This window comes from Eriocheir sinensis, chromosome 27, assembly GCF_024679095.1.
Source record: "Eriocheir sinensis breed Jianghai 21 chromosome 27, ASM2467909v1, whole genome shotgun sequence".
In the NCBI taxonomy this organism is placed as follows: domain Eukaryota; kingdom Metazoa; phylum Arthropoda; class Malacostraca; order Decapoda; family Varunidae; genus Eriocheir; species Eriocheir sinensis.
In genome coordinates, this window is record NC_066535.1 from 4,863,085 (window position 1) to 4,880,446 (window position 17,362).

At 40.6% G+C, this 17,362-nt stretch overlaps 1 protein-coding gene across 16 annotated transcripts in view; it reads left to right on the forward strand.

The window, feature by feature from the left end:
* Nucleotides 1–16,178, forward strand: part of LOC127004021 (trichohyalin-like) — a 116,916-nt gene extending 100,738 nt beyond the window's left edge. For 10 of the 16 annotated variants that reach the window (XM_050871242.1, XM_050871238.1, XM_050871241.1 and 7 more), the window contains 5 exons: nucleotides 311–694; nucleotides 1,511–1,671; nucleotides 2,058–2,205; nucleotides 2,542–2,631; nucleotides 8,888–10,598. In XM_050871242.1, the coding sequence (XP_050727199.1) occupies nucleotides 311–694; nucleotides 1,511–1,671; nucleotides 2,058–2,205; nucleotides 2,542–2,631; nucleotides 8,888–9,046 (942 nt within the window). In that variant the 3' untranslated portion in view covers nucleotides 9,047–10,598. The other 6 variants (XM_050871233.1, XM_050871227.1, XM_050871235.1 and 3 more) reach the window with 5 other exon arrangements.
* Nucleotides 16,179–17,362: the final 1,184 nt, after the last annotated feature.

Below are 17,362 nucleotides of genomic sequence, written 5' to 3' on the forward strand. Positions count from 1 at the left end.
CCACCTTCTGAACACTCAACACTGACCCCAATGCTATTCTAAAAAAAAAAAAAAAAAAAAAAATGCCTGACTGGCCAACATTCTTGATTGGCAAACTTTATCTCTCCAATCACCTGATTGCCTCATCTGCCGTACTGTTCCTGCCTTGATGGGAATGACCTCCATTGGCCTAAACCCATGGCTGCTTCGGATATAACACACATGTGCTTGACTGAATCTTCTACCTGGGACTACGACTACCTGCCAAAATCTGAATGGCACATTACGTCAAATTACAAAATACAAATACTGAATATATACATAATAAAAGCCATATGAGGGGCATTCATGCATGGATCATCATGAGATTGATATCCTGGAGATGGAGGGACGTCAGCGAGAATACAGACTACACGTCGAGCAGATTGAAGTTGACATCAAGCTAAAAGACTCGCTGATAAACAACCTCAGTGATGAAAACAAGAGACAGAGGGAACACATTGAAGAACTAGAGGATGAGATTCATGCACTTGAGGAAGAGATGAAGAAAAATGAGAAGATTGAAGAACTGGAGCAGCTTGTGGTAGTGGTGAAACAGAAGAATGAGAGAATTGAGGAGCTGGAAGAAGCCCTTAGACAGAGTGTTCGAATTGCCACAGACATGGAGATGGATAAGCGTGAGGATGAAGAAAGAAGGAAGGAAATCAATGAAAAGGTAAGTTATAAATTTCCATTTCTTGAATTCCCATGAACTTAATTGTGAATCACATCGATGCTTGGTAAATTTTGCATTGTTCCCAGTTTACTGATTTAATTTGATGTGTAGTGCCTGACAAAAGACTATATGACTGGAGCAACTAAAAAAATTGTAGAGTCAAGACAGTCAAAGGACATTTGCCAAAGAAGGATTCAGTAAACTTACATCAGGCAGAAAGGTGGAAAACATTGGGAGAAGCCTTTGTCTTGCAGTGGACTAGTGATGGCTGAAAATAAGGATGAGGATGGACCAAAGAAAGTGTAGATAAGTAGGGTTATTGTGACTAAGTCAACATATTGCCAACAACTGGTGCTTGCTACTTAATTATATAACATCAATTTATCACCAAGTTGATACAATGGCGCCAGAAATGACTCTAAACTCTGATTGCCTAGATCCAAAGTATTCAGTGTAAAGTGCAAATGGACTAATCTTTTACAAAATATATAGGTATAAGTATGCTAACCAGGTTTTAGATGCATTTGAAAGTATGTTTTCCAGGTGTGTAGTTTATGCCTTTCAGAGTATTTTTATATGGGTAATCTTTTTCCTGCAGTCTGACAATTTAAATCAAAATTTATTTAGCCTCTAAAGCTTGAACATGGGAAATTCAGTAGTTCTGATTCATGCATGCACACTTGACATGATAAATACCATTCTATCTCTTTTAAATTGAAGGAATCAGATATCTGGAAAAAAATACTTATTGGTGTTCATAGTAAATGAACTGTATGATAATTTCCATCTTGTTTATTTACATAAAATTTCTTTCAGCTTTCCAAGCTTGAGGCAAGATTAGCAAGCACTCAAAATGCTCACAACCTTCGGTGCACAAGCTGCCAGACTGTGCGGCAAAGACTCACTCACGTGGAGAGTCGCTACAACCAGGTGGCCAGTGAGAGGCGGCACCATCTCCAGGAACTCTTTGACATGAAGTAAGAACACTTTTATTCCAGTGTTCACAGGCAAAATATGCCATTTTTCTTTTCCTTTTAAGAACTAAAAAATAGATAATTTTGAAAAGAGTTTGATATTAGCAGTTAGATAGATGTGGACCAATAATAAATACAAAAAATATTTTCTAAAGAATGAAAAATCTGATGAAAGCAAATTATGCTTTAATTTGCTACAATTAGAATATAGAAATAAAAAAAAAGTGAAAATGTTATGTATATTGCCCTTGAATTCCTGATTGGCAGTTCCATTACTTTGTCATGTGATAAAATCTTGCTTCACAACTAATCAGGGTAATCATAAAAGATTGCTGTTAGTTATGTCTGTCAGTCCAGTGTTTAAAGAAACTATGGATCTTGACCACCAGACACCAGGCTCTGACGGCAGCCCTCAGTGAGAAGGATGCTCACCTGGCATTACTGGAGGTTGGAGGAGTGAGGTGTTCCAGAGCAGCCCAGGAAGTGGAAACTCTCAAAAAGGAAAAAACAAAACTCCTGGAATCCATGAAGCATCTGGTAACACTACACCATTTCCTTCCCTTTCAGCCAAGCCATTGGTTGAAAGTTTTGCTATTACCTATAGCCTTATTATTATTTGTTTAGCATGAAAATGAAGTTTATCAACACGTCATAAATTTCTTTAAAAACAAACATGAATGCAACATAGCTGGCCTGAGCCCTTCTCTTCTTTGTATTCACATAGAGAAATTTTTATAGGGTATACACTGGTGTCTTGTTTGGTAAACATCTGTGTGACAGTGTTTCAAATTAATATCCAAAGCATTTTCTCCATTCACAGGAGTATTTTTTTTCCTATGGAAGGCATTTCTCACTGTCTATTTCCCAATGCAGGGAGAAGAGAGGGTCAGATTAACTCAGGAATATGCTGTGAATGATCTCAAGCTGGAAGTTGCTCTCCCAGACACTCCTCCACCTCATCAGGTGAGCCTTTCCCTGATGCAATGCCCTTGTGCTGATCTGTATATTGTTAAAGTATCCCCATATGGACTAACCAAGTTCATAATCAACCATGTTTATCTGAAAAGTTTCAACACCTTAAAAACTCAATTTCTCCACCTATCAACCCAACACAATCTTTCAAACACCTATCCCCTATTCTTCGATAACACTCAGTTGTCACCTTCTTCTGCATTAAACATCCTCGGTCTATCCTTAGACTCCCTTACTAAATATATATATATATATATATATATATATATATATATATATATATATATATATATATATATATATATATATATATATATATATATATATATATATATATATATATATAAGTCCATCCAGTCCCAGCTATGGGTGAAATAGTGGGTGGTAAACCTCATAGCCCCCTGCTGCCTTGTAGGGTTTGCCTTTTCTTTTAGGCAAAGGCTAGGGCCACCACTTAAAATAGGTGGTTGGGGTTAGCAAGGGCATGCACCTGTAAAATTTTGCTCCAAAAAATGATATGGCCCCCTGTACCCAGCAGCCTTTGAGTGGGCAGGAGTGTGAAGAATCTCCAGACTTAGCTTTAGAATAGAGACAGTGAATGTGGGAACGATGAGAGGAAGAAGCAGGGAGGTGGTGGAGATGCTGGGTAGGAGAGAGGGTGACATTTGAAGTGTGCAGAAAGTGCAATTTAAGGGTGAAGGAAGCAGAATGATTGGAAGTGGAGAAGAAAAATACAAGATGTGGTGGAAAAAGAATGATAATAGGAGGAAACTATTCAATGTTTTCTCTGTATGGGGAGTGCTGGATGACAAGATGGTTGGTCTAAGAAATTAGGTGTTCATTGGAAGAGATTTGAATGGTCATATACGACAAAGTAGAGATGTGTATGGTTAAACAGAGAGAAAGGGAGAAAATATTAACACTATGTTCAAGAAAGAAAGAAAAGATGGTAACATATAAAAGTGGAGGAGTGGAAACGCAAGTAGACTATATAGTGTACAGAAAGGATGAAGATTTTTGGATAAAAGACGTGAAGGTGATCCCAGGGGAAGCGTGCCTGCCACAACATAGACTTCTGTGTGCTGACATAGTCACGAAGGTAGGGAAGAAAAAGATAAAAAAAGAAAGAAGAATGAAAAATAAAAGTGTGGAAGCTGAGGGAGGAGGAAATCAGAAGAGAGTTTGAACAGAGTGAAAAGGGAAAATGAGGAAAATAATGGAGGATGGGAACAATTGAAAGAAAATATCATGAAAGCAGGGAGAGAAGTGTGTGGTGAAACAAAAGGAATTAGAAGAAAGGAAAGAGAGACATGGTGGTGGAATGGAATAGTGCAGCAGGCCATCAAGGAAAAGGAGGCATACAAGAAATGGCATAAGAGGAGGAGGAAGATAAAGAGGTGTTTAAAGAAAAGAAGAAAAAGGCAAGAAAAGAGGTAGTGAAGGCAAAGAAGAAAGCAACAGAAGTGTGGGTGAGGGAGAGAGAAGGGAGAAATTAAAAAAATGAGATGTTTAAAATTGCAAAACAAATGAAAAGAGAGAGAGATGTAGTTGGGGCAAAGTTTGTAAAAGATGAAGGAGGGAAAAGATATTGGAAAGATGGAGTAAATATTTCAGTGAACTGTTAAATGAGGAAAATGAATATACGATAAAAGAAACTGAAAAAGTAGAAGGCCCACAAGAAAAAAATTACAGAAGAGGAAGTAAAAGAAGCACTAAAGGAAATGAAAAATGTTAGAGCAGCAGGACCTACAGGGCTAACAGTAGATTTAATAAAAGCAGCAGGAAAGGAAGGAGCGGTGGAATTGACAAGAGTGTTAAACGATGTATTAAAAAAGGAGAGATACCACAAAACTGGAAAGGAAGCTACACTATACCCATTTTTAAAGGGAAAGGAGATGCTTTGAAATATGGTAACTATAGGGGGATAAGGTAACTGGAGCATGGCATGAAGGTATATGAAAAAGTCCTGGAGAAGGGGCTGAGAAGGATAATAAGAATTGATAAATGTCAGTTTGGCTTTTGCCCTGGGAGATCAACAACTGAAGCAATATATACTATGAGAGGTCTTCAGGAAAGTTTTATGGAGAAAAGGAGGAGATTGTATCATGTTTTTGTAGATCTAGAGAAGGCATTTGACAGAGTACAAAGGGAACTTATAAGATGGGCATTGAGAAGGCAAAGAGTACCAGAAAGATTGGCTGAATTGGTGATGGGACTATATGAAGGTACAAAACTGAGAATGAAAACAGTGGTGGGAACATCAGATGAATTTGAAATTGGAGTGTGGGTTCACCAGGGATCTGCCCTTAGCCCACTCTTGCTTATAACAGTAATGGAGGAGGCAACAAGGGAATCAGGAGGAGAGGCACCATGGGAGCTGCTGTCTGCAGATGACTTGGTAGTAAATGCAGAGACAGCAGAGGAAGTGAAAGAAAAGTTAAATAAATGGAAGGAAGGAATGGAGGAGAGAGGTTTGAAAATAGATATGGAAAAAACAAAGTACATGGTGACTGGAAAAGAAGCAAGAGAAAAGATTAAATCAGGAAAATATCCATGTGGATGCTGTGGGAAGGAAGTTGGCGTAAATTCGGTCTTGTGTACATGTTGCAGGTAGTGGTGCCACCATAGATGCTCAGGCCTCAGAAATGTAAGAGGAGTTCAGAATTTTACATGCCCAGCTTGTGTAAGGAGACAGCAAGGAAAAGAAACTGAGAGGGATGAACTAGAGGTGAATGAAGGAAAGCTGGATGAGGTAGAACATTTCTGTTATGTGGGAGATGTTCTGGACTGTGAGGTGGGAGTGGAGAGGACAGTGAGAGCAAGAGTGGCGGCAGCATGGTTAAAGTGGAGGGAGGTGGCTAGTTTACTTGTGCATCGTAGCATCCCTCTAAAGAGCAGGGGTGTACCAAGCATGTATTAGATCAGTGATGTTGTATGAAGCAGAAACATGGGCTCCAACTAGAAAATTGATGGAGGTATTGAGAGCAAGCGATTGCAGAATGCTGAGGTATATGGTGGGGATCAGGTGGCAAGACACTCTGCAACTCACTCACCCTGTTGGTGGCATGCTGGGCAGCTGGTATCTGTTTCAGGAAGTTGCTGGACACCACGCCTAATGCCTTACAGTGCTCCCACGACAGCAAAGGCATAGTGAGGGAGGACTGCACATTGATCCAACTGTTACACGAACTGTCGTCGTACATGAACTCCACTTGGAAGGAGCCCACCGTGGCTTGTATCCGTGAACTGTCCGCGTTGTAGTAGTTTAAGTCAGGGGGCGGTTGCAGGTTGCGCTGGTGTAGGCCTAAACTCTTGAGGTGCTGAAGGCCTATCACCATGACATCAGTGTGGGGTATCACGTCAATGTGACCTGACGTGTCGCCATGGGTGACGGTGACGTAGATAGTGGGAGAAGGTTGGTCCTGTGGCCCACATGCTCCTCTGTGTGACGTGGGGCCGTGTCTGGTGGCTGCGTCCGAACCATGCCTAGAGGAGGACCCATCTTCTTCGGTTTGGGATGTTTGGGCTTGTTTTGGCTGCAGAACTGGTCGTAGTGCCAGACATGATGAGAGAAGCTGCATTGAGCCCCTTTGGCAAGACACTTGGCCGTGAGCGTCCTGTGTCCCTTTTGTGGCCACACCCGTGGAAGGTTGTCATGGCGGCTGAACATGGTTTGGGGCTGTGCTGAGAGGCACAGCTACTGAGGACGATGCTGGGTGCTGGGTGGGTATGCATCAGCTTTCACCGTGTGGGTCGCCTTCTTACCCTTCTTATACTGTGAGTCCTCTTACAGCAGGGGGCAGAGGTCGCCATCTTGGTGGCCTCATAACCCCGACACATCTTCACTGCCTCTTGAAGCGTGCAGGAAGCATCCAAGGAGATAAGTCGCTGCGCCAACTTTTTGTCACAGATGCCCACCAACAGGACGTGCTTCATCTTCCTTGCAATGTGTTCACTGTTCTGCACACATGTCAATCTCTTCCGACAGGCTCTTAAGACACGCATGTAAGTTGTCAAATTTCTCACCCTCAGCCTGTTTACAGCTGAAGAAGGCACGTCGACGAATGGTTTCATTGTCCTTAACGTGCTCCTGCAGGAGGTTGAGTACCTCTTCCATTGCACGCGAGGAATCACAAGGAACCTAAAGCGTATTATCCAGAATACACTGTGTCTCCAACAACAAGCACATCCTCAGCTTGGCAAGCTGCTTCCATTGGGATATGCTCAACAGGTCCACCATGGTGGCATAATCCTCTCACCAGCGCCTCCATTCATGGAAGTGTCAGTACGTCCCGTCAGAGGTGAAAGGCAGTGGAGAGTTGGCAGAAGCCTTGATAGAGGCCCACAGTGCTGAATCAGCGTCGCCCTGCCATGGCGTCTGGCTCTGCTCTGGTGAGGTTTTGTCCTGAGGAGGGGAGGAGGAGCACTGCTGCAAGACATTTGCAAGCAATGCCTCAAAATGCTGTGGGTCTTATTCTCACCACACTTGCTCTTCCTTGTGGTATTGTGCCATCGCCTTCTCTCAGCATGCTCATTCTTCCTCTTGCCACACTCGGTCATCATCACGGCATTATACCGCCTCCTCCTTCATCCACTGCAGGAGCATAGGCATGTCCATCCCTTGTGGGACAAACGAAGGTTGGAGAGAGTGGTGAGGCCTTATAACCTGATGGTTAGGTTTTGGTAGGCCTAGGAGTTATTGTTACTGGTACGAAACCAACACCCAGAACACCTCTGTTTGACACAATAGTTCCCAGATGTCACCAGAAAGAAATATACCATATTTTGCAGCATATAACACGCACTTTTTTCCCTCAGAAAATGCCAAAAAGTTATCCCTGCGTGGTATATGCTGAAGGCACAAATTTTGATTGATTTAAATAATGAATAGTGTGATGCAATGGAAAAGAAAAGTGTGAATAAGTAGAATAAAGGAGGAGGACATGTGAAGCAATAAAACCATACAGGTCACAAGAAGACGGCGCGGCGTGAACACCAAACACGAAACACAACACCGCCGTGGTGCGCCAGTCATCAGTGTGCCGGGTACTTTGGCGGTGATAGTTAACCCGGTAGCAGTGACGGGCCAAATTTGTGGCTTTACCGTGTACCAGCGACGGGCCAAATTTTTGCAATGATATAAACCCCCCAAAATAGATGATGCATAAACTGATCACAAATGCGTTGATATATATTATGAAATGGTTTGTGTGAGTGATGATTTTTTCTCATTTTTCTCGCTTAGAGGGGCCTTTAAGAAACGATCCCCACAGCTACCGGGTTAAAGCAGCTATTACACAGGAACAATTTTGGCGGAGCAGAGTACAGCCTGACGTGACTTTGCTCGGCGACCGTGGGGCAAACTTGGACAGATTACGTAGTCTGGAGGTATTTCTGCTGTGCAGCATCCCGGCCAGCCGACGTTTTCTGTGATACATGTTGGAAAGAACGGATATCCGTGGATGACTGAAGTGTTTATTGTAAACGCATTTTCATTTCACACTGTAAAAATAACTATATGAAAACAACATGGCTGACAGAAATTAATTAACATCTATTTCTAATTAAAAGTAGGTATACAGTCCCTGAAAGTCAAGAGCAAGACCAATTGATTGCCCATCAAACGCAGCATCCCGTGATTAGGTCCCTCAGTAGCTTGGCAAAAGTTACCACTTGCACACTGCGCAGTGAGTTAATCTACCAACCAACCCTTTTGTTTACCATTTCAAAGTCACAGCTGTCGGGGTAAGAGCACTGTAACTCTTCAGTCAACTGTAGAACACTGAACACAGAGAAGGGCCCAAAGCAACATACAGTATCATAGTCATAATTGCAAGTAAGGTGGCCAAATGCAACACTGCATATTCATTAAGTTCATGGAAAATGTGGAGGGTTTTTAATTTTTTCTAAATATATCTTGCCAAATTATAGATGCGTCTTATGCTCCGGTGCATCTTATATGGCGGGAAATATGGTATACTGCGTTATTTGATGACATACAGGGGCAGCGCCTCAACAGCTCGAACCACATGTAAATCATAAATAACCCCAGAAAAGTGGAGTTCACGGGTGGTGGCTGGGGTGGGGTTGGGGGAGTCCAAGGTGCCAAGGGCAGCTGCAGCCCTGGGAGTACCTTGTCCTCTTCACAGGAAATGGTGAACTCTTTAGGCCCAATGACCACTTCCAACCCACCTGAAGCATGCATGAAGCACTACACAATGCAACACACTGTCACAGTTTTTGCCAGGAGGCGCGTGTGGCCCGGGTCAGCGGGATCACGTATGGAACGCAGGTGAGGGCCGGGCAGTGGCACCAACCTGCTTCATGCACTACTTTGTCAATATTTACCTTCCCAAAGATCCTATTCATTGCACCAGGTTGTTCAGGTTGTTGTCTGCACTTGTAATGATAGGATAGACAAACAATGAATAAACTAAAGTCCTTATATTCTTTGGAAAGTAAACAGAACACGAACATATACTTGCAGATGCGATACAGAGCGGGCATGAACTGGCCTGAGAGGCCCTGCGAGGCACCAAGGGACGAACTGCTGACAATACAGAATTAACGTTGCCCACTAGAGGATTAAATGTGCATATAGTCCCGAACTAGCATTACCCATATGCTATGCATGCCAGGAAAGCTAGTTTTAGGTGTAGAAGGTTTATGTTGTATGCCCATATAGAGTGGGAATTGAATGTCAAAAAGAATGCAAAATAATTTTGAATGGTGAAGAAATAGAGGAGGTTAATGAGTTTAAGTACCTTGGATCAGTTATGTGTAAGCATGGTGGTACAGAAGGAGAGACAAGAGAAAGGGCATTGCAAGGAAGAAAGGTGGTGGGGTCTTTGGGACGTATCATGAATGGCAGAACTGTGAGCATGGAGGTAAAGAGGGATTTGAGAAATACAGTAATAGTATCAACCCTTACATATGCAAGTGAAACATGGGCCTGGAATGAAGTCAGAGGTCAAGAGTGCAGGCATGGAAATGAGTTATTTGAGGAGTGCATGTGGTGTGAGTAGAATGGATGGAATGAGTAATGAAAGTGAGTATGAGCGTTTTGGAATGTGTCACGTGGGTGAAGGGAAGAAGTGTGGAGTGGTGGAAGAAGTGAAGCAACAGACTTTAAAGTGGTTCGGCCACATGGAGTGAATGGAGGAGAGTAAGGTGACCAGGAGGGTGTGTGTGAGTGAGATAGAGGGAGGGAATGTTAGAAGACGGCCTCCAGTGAAATGGAGAGATAGGGTGCAGGAGTATGTCAGGGAGAGGGGTGAAAGATCCTTGAGAAACTTTGAGCAGACAAGGAGGGAGTGTCTGGACAGAGAAAGGTGGAAACTTTTCTGCCGTGGCCATCCCCTGGTGGGAGCTCCTAGGAGCAGGCGTCAAAGATAAATGAATGAATGAAGGTTTATGTAAATTACAGTACAGTTTATAGTAGTACGTATAGCTGTTCAATGATGCTATTTATGATATTTCATGCTGCTTTCAGGTACTAACGGAAATGCTTTATCAGGTGCAATTTATGTTAAAAATTGCTCTGTGTTTTTTGTGAGTCTAGAGGCTATTTTAGGGCAGTGCCAAACATTCACTGAAATTCTTCTTTTGTGTTGGTCCATGTCCCAGAACCCCCACAAATAAGATAGGACAGGTGATTTCAACTAATAAGTAAAGCTTAAAGGAAGGACATTGCAATATTTTTGTTATTTGTTATTTGATTCTTGTTTTCTTCTGCTTATGAACCATACAGTAATTTAACCATATAGTGGCTTGATGAGTAAGATGACAGAAGGAGTATATATGGGTAAGGTAACTGCAGTGGGTGTGAGAGGGCTTATAGGAGCCAATGAGTACATTTGCTATAGTCATCTCATTCAGGAGCACAAAGTAAATTATCATCAGTTGGTAAAATAGTAAAATAACTGAGTACAAAGACACTAAAAATACATGTAACTTACTTCTATGCAGGATCCACAAGATGACATGGATGAGAACTCTTCTTGCTCCAGGACCCACCTATAGAGAGGAAACAACACCATTCTAAAACACCAAGAGGTCTGTAGGAAACAAAAGGGGCAAAGAAATTTGTTATTGGTAAGGTATATTAATAATTGGTACCACAAGAATGGTATTTTTCACTCTTTGATCAATTCTTTTGATTTATCTTGGCCAAACATAGGACAGGAGCCTCAATCACATAACTCATTTATCTAATATCACAACAGGCTCATGTCTTTATCACTGCCAGTTTTCTGATATTCCTCTTGATTCTACAAACTCCAGTGCTTTGCTCACCATTGCCAGTGGCATGTGTGTGTGTGTGTGTGGGGGGGGGGGTATGTATGTATGCATGTGCAAATAATTATTTTTCATAAAGTAATGCATGCATTTTTCTTTTGCAGAAGTTGAGAGGCTTCCTGCATATGACACCACTACATATGACACTGCCTGTGCTGGGGACCATCACTGCTTCACATGATCCCAAGAGCAAAGCTGTGTCTGCAACAGCTTGATAGGAGTCTTACTATCATGAAACAACCTAGATTCATTGGTCTAAGGTATCCCTTTGTCACACATTCATACTGACCTAAATAAAGTTCTTCCAGAATATTTGCAGCAAGTCTCTAACAAAGCAACTTCTGCTTTAAATGTTCTATTAGAGATATATCAGAATAATAGCATGTATAAAAAACATGTATATGTAATCTTCTATCTGGAACTATCAATATCTAAAAGGGTCTCAGGATGTATGAGACCTGAAATTCAGCATGAGAACAAACTGTAATCTGAACAGAACATGCATGGAATGCATTTTTGTGGCACCAGTGTCATTGCATCATTGTTGCAGTCTTATTTCCATAACGCTGGAAATCAAGTTTCTTGCCCGGTGGCATACTTAGGCTTCCATATTGTGGCTTCACTGAGTGTCTATAATGATGTTGAATAATGTTTAATATTACCGTAATGTAAGGCAACATAAGTTGCATGAAAGATCACTGTGTGGATGAATAATGTTGAAGTTAACAACAAAATATCTATTTTGTATTCTACAATAATTTGTGCTATGGTATACATCCCACTAAAAGTTCCTTGAACAGGTCAGTTTGTCATACTCTTCTCATTTGACTATCAAGGATTAGTATGTCTTATATCTTAGGCAGCCATTCTAATAAAAAACATTAGCTTGGCTTCTCCAAGGTTATCAGTACTTGACTGGTTGAGGCAGTTCCACATTATCAAGGGGTCATTTGTCCTAAAGAAGGTGGTTATTAGTGTTTCCCAGTAGCACATATCATTGAGTAGATCTGGGCCTTGGAAGGACTGTCTTCTGACCTGTTGGACATGGTCATTAGTGCTTGGCTGATGAGCAGCAGCATTTTAGTTTTCCTTTGAAGACAGTTTGAGACAAGGATATTCAGTGGAAATATTGGTCTAGAAAAGAAGGTACGAAGTCTTTAATGAGGTGGGCATTGGAAGGAAATCCATGTACAGTCTGTATTTTCTGTATGTATAATGTATATAAGATAAATCAGTCAGATTAGCTAGGTAGTGTGTTTGATAGTCTGTAAATTTTAGCATCATACATTGCCATCAGTGCCATTCTGATGAAGGGGCTACGACAGAGCTGCAACTGATGGACTCCAAGCGGGATTCAAAAGGGGTTAAAAAGTACTTCTTCATTTGTGAGGTGAGCCTGTATAAGTGTGTATTGAGCTATCCACTGTATCCTTATAAGCCTCCCAAAATTTCAGATTCTGATTTCCACTCCACATCCTCTGTTCCTAGTGAAGGTAGAGCCAACAGTGAGGTGACCGATCAAAATGTCAGTGCCACAATGAAGAAAGTGGGGTGCTGTGCAGTAGCACATTTTTAATGATTTCACCGAAGAACAGTACTCACAAAATCATTGGTTCAAATGGTGTTATGGGTCAGCTGTGGTGAGCACTTATCTGAACTGTGGACCTGATTCTCCTCTCAGTATAACAGAACTGCCAAAGGACTTTTACCTTCTAAATATTGACCTTTTTATAACTTTGATGCCAGTTGTGCATTTCCCTGAGAGGAAAATTGTGCCCAGTAGAGGTTGTGAATAAACGTAACTCCCTGTCACTGTTCATTAACTGTATGACAAAATCTGAAAAGGTATCTCTGATATGCTTACGAAATCACTGAATCAAGTTGATTAAAATCAAGTTCTATTAGGTATATCCTATGTTAATCTTAAGAAAATGAGCATAATACTACTTAGTCAAGGGGCATAATGGTTTATCAGCACTTTCAAAGATTATTTACGCATTTCCCCCTTGATTGTGTATAGGTATTACAAAAAAAAAATTCTGCAATTGTTCCACTTAACAATTGAACAGCTTTAAAATTATGTACACTGTACTCATAGTATGGTAATCAACTGATAGAGAGAGTAATTACTAGACTGCAACATTACCACTTTTCATTTGTTTATTCATGAATTTATACAAAATGTAAAAACTGGAATCGGTTCTAATTTGCAAGAATTTGTAAGCATTTCAAATATGCACCTCTGGAAAGAATACCATGAAGGTTCATTTATTGTAACTCCAGTACTATAGGAAGTACAAAGTCCTGTCAAAACCCTTTCTAAATGACAACTGCAAATGTCATAACATGAAAATAAGTATATCAAAAACTGTTTGTAATATATTTAGGTTAAAAGGAGAAGTCTATGTCTTACATCTATTATAAAACAGTAACTAGTATGTACTTTCATGTACAGGATGGGTTGCATAATAGTATTGTTAAATGTCATTGGCATGGCTGTATAGCAAAGCGAGTTTAGTTGTGAAAATTGGGAAGAAAGTAATTGAATTACTTATGATCTATGGAAGAAAAATCTAATGAGCAGCTCAAACTAATGTAAAAATATAGACCTGGAGTAAAATATCCCCTTAACAATTTCTATAAAATCACCCCAAGAAAATGAAGGGTTGTGTGGTTATCTGATTAAAATGTTACCAGTGTACAATGCTGATTTATATTTCACAACAAAAATTGTGAAAGAACATTTCTCTTATTACTCACACACACACAAGATGGTCCCCAGCTTGACAGACTTAACAAAGAAAAAAAAATTGGAAAAGTTAGTGCTGGCATTACTGAGAGGTGACATAATTGCAGTGTTCCGGGCCATGGAAGCAAATGGATAAAACTGATAGTATGCTTAAAAGACATCAATAAATACAGTTTTGTCAACAGAATCATTGAACAGTGGAAAAAACTGAACAAAGAGGTGGTCTGATCCATAAGGCATAAATGAGTTTAAAGCTAAATCTGACCAATTGAAACTAGAGACAGGACCCCTCGGGGATGGCTCATTTCCTGTACATCACAGCTAGGTAAACACACACACACACACACACACAGGAGAAATGTCTTTCCAGAGGAGTGTAATAGCTGAGGGTTTCATTAGTACTCCTTAATGAATGTTATCACATGATACACTGGTACTACGGAACCTCATGAAATGTACAGTAATGATAAAAAGCTGATTCTATAAAACTATAAAATTATGATACATAGAATGTTGTCCAAATTATAACTTGTTTCAGTGTAGTTTGTGGGGTTGGTTCAATTCTGTGTTTGACTTGTATATGTTATTTTTTATCTTTTCCACTGAACATATGACAAGAGATCTGTCTATCTCTTCATAACATTTCCACAAAGGCCAGTACTTACTATCCTCTTTCACTCTAATCTTCTTCACATTCTTATAAACATGTTTTATTTATCTTGTACACATGGTCACATCATATATAAAGATACTACCTTCTGCCTTTGCCTGAAGTTTTCATACATTGTGTTATAGCAATCTTTTTCTTCCACTTATCATGTGTATACGTCAGAATGAGCAGCTGTAAACAGCAACCAATTTATATCACAACTCTTTTCTTAGAGCTCTTACAATTAGACATCAGGATTCATGACGAGTATTTTCGGACTGTCATTGCTAGGACTGGTTTTCACCAGACTATCTTCTGGCTGCTACTTTATCACATTCTTGTAACCTGCCTTTTGAAATGACATTTTTAAATGGGACACATCATACATGCATATGACTGCTATTTGTTGCTCCACAACCTTGTAACTCACGTGCCATTTGTCTTTATTTTGTGATTGAAGGCATAGATTCTCATTTGTGTATATAGTGTGTATGTACATTGTATATACATGCGAATATATACAAGTACTCGTGTATTTTGGGCACAAATGTAACATTAATGTAAAGCAAACATGTAAGGTCAACATTTCCTGATTTTGTTTTTTGTTTTGTGTGCCTGTACTTTCTGTTGTGATATTACCTTGTCTGGCCAATTATGTCACTGGGACAGTGGAGGTTAGCATGTGTACCTACCCAGGTCTCTCCTGGGCCCTTGGCATGCTGCCTTCACCTTGGACAGAGACCATCCACATCAAACTTTGCATGGCTCCTGCCTTTTATAAATGAGCGGCTGGGCATACAGAGTGAAAGCATACAGGAGTATTTTATAACATACCACTCAAAATACTGTACCCTAATGTTGAATTTTCTGGTGGGCAAAAGAACTGTAACCTAATTTTTTAGCTTATGAGCCAGTATACATTGTGAATTCATATGCTATGACAACATGGGAAAGGAAGTATGAAAAGTGCAAACTGATTAAATATTCTTCAGGTATATTCTAAATTTGAGTGAATATTATGTCAAAATGCAGGAGTTATTTTATAAGTAATTGTACACTACCTTGCCTGTCATGGCCAAGACTGGGGTGGGGTGTGTGTGTCCTGCCCAAAGCCTGCCAGCCACACCTCCCCTGACACAGCAAAGTAGTGTGTGGCATAATAATGTGTCTGTGGAGGATAGTAATGAAATTATTGACAGCTAAGGTTGAAGGTTAGCCTTGAACATTCACTAATTATATTATTCAACCTTAAAGGCATTTGAGGCTTAGCACTATTTTCCTCCCAGTTCCATTTAAACATAGAACATTCCCATCCAGACATCCTACTCCCTTCAGGAAATAATTATAGTGTGTTAGTGTGTTGTGGATGCTTTCTATGGTGGTTGCTGTGCAAGGGTCTTGATATCTTTTTTTCTCGACAGTGATGTAAGAAGGAAACAAATTGGGCGCATTTAGGTCACATAGATAAGAAATTGTAATATGATATGAGGGTGAATGTTGCATCTCTTTGTCCCAGTAACGTAACCTTTGTCCTACCATTGGGACACCGCTCCGCAACACCACCTGAAGTTCATTGGCAAGGAAAAAAATGATGAAAGGAAAATAAATGATAAACTGTTCAGCAATATGAAATTCGAAACTAATTCGATATACTTATTGGTTAACTTTATTTGTCTGCCTTTAACATGAGCTGGTGCTGCTGGGGTGGTGACTATGAGCAAACTTAAAAAAGTAGCTATATTGATGTTTAGCTCACAAACTGTTGTCTTTTTCTTGCCCTCCCGACTCCCTACTTCTGAACGTCATGTCCAGCATGTTGAACAATAAAGTTGATCTTACAAAGACTTCTATTCATTATGTAAAATTAGTTACCAGTATGGTTATTCACAAGTCACCACAAGTTATGTATGGAAAGAAACAACGACTCCATAACCATCTAACCAAAAGGTGTGTTACAGTCACTGTAACCACTTGATGGAAACCATAATTCTATAGTGAAGCTGTCCCTTGGCACAAAGGTTTTATTAACACTTATTAGATACAAAAAAGTACAGGTAACTCTCAATTTACGCGAATATTGTGTCCTGGAAGAGGTCGCATAAATCAAAAACAATGTAAATCAAACAAGAGGTAGGTTTCTATTGAAAAATAAATTCACTTCATTCAGTGGAGAGAGAGAGAACATCCATATCACTGAGATATCCACTCAGGCACTCAGTCTCGGCCTCACTCGTGTGAGGAAGAAATGAGGGACACCATGAGCGACTGGCTAGTATTGGTACTGCTTCCGAGCAGTCTGGTACCGGTACCGTACCGTATAGCTGGTACCGTTAGTACCAGTACTGGTACCGGTACCTGCCCACCCCTATTGTTGAGTAGCCTGGCAGCGTGGATACTGTATTTTTGTTCAAGTGGCGCACGGGAAGAACTGAGCTCTGCTGTGTGGCCGCGGCGCTGTGTGAGTCCAGTTCCGTGAGACACCTGGTGGCCACTCCATAAAATATCACATTTAAGTGAAAAAACGTGTAAAATAAACATTAATTGGATTTTGGACCCCGCGTTATTTAAAAAATGCATAAACCAAACTCGCGTAAATAGAGAGTTACCTGTATATGCAATGGCTACATTCAATACATGCATGCATGCTTATTTGTTTTTTAAATATCAGAAACTAGACCACAACAATCACCTGCCCTCACAGGAATTTATACAGTAACCAAGGGGACATAATAAATATCGATGACATCTGGGAGAAAAAGAGGGGGAAAGATATGAAAGGGCAGCAACACGCCAAATGCTTGCCAATAGATCGGCTGTGGCAGCCTCTGCTGCTATTGTCGTTCTGTCGGTAAATTTCTTGTTAGACTGTTTTCTTCCGCTTTGTCCTATGAAGCTTTTGCCTGACTCTAAGAGGCTCTAAACAGCAGAGTCTGTCAGTGTATTGACATAGATACAAGATGAAAAGGGGAAATAAGGGAAGAAAGATGCAAGGAGAGAGAGAGAGAGAGAGAGAGAAACTAAATTTG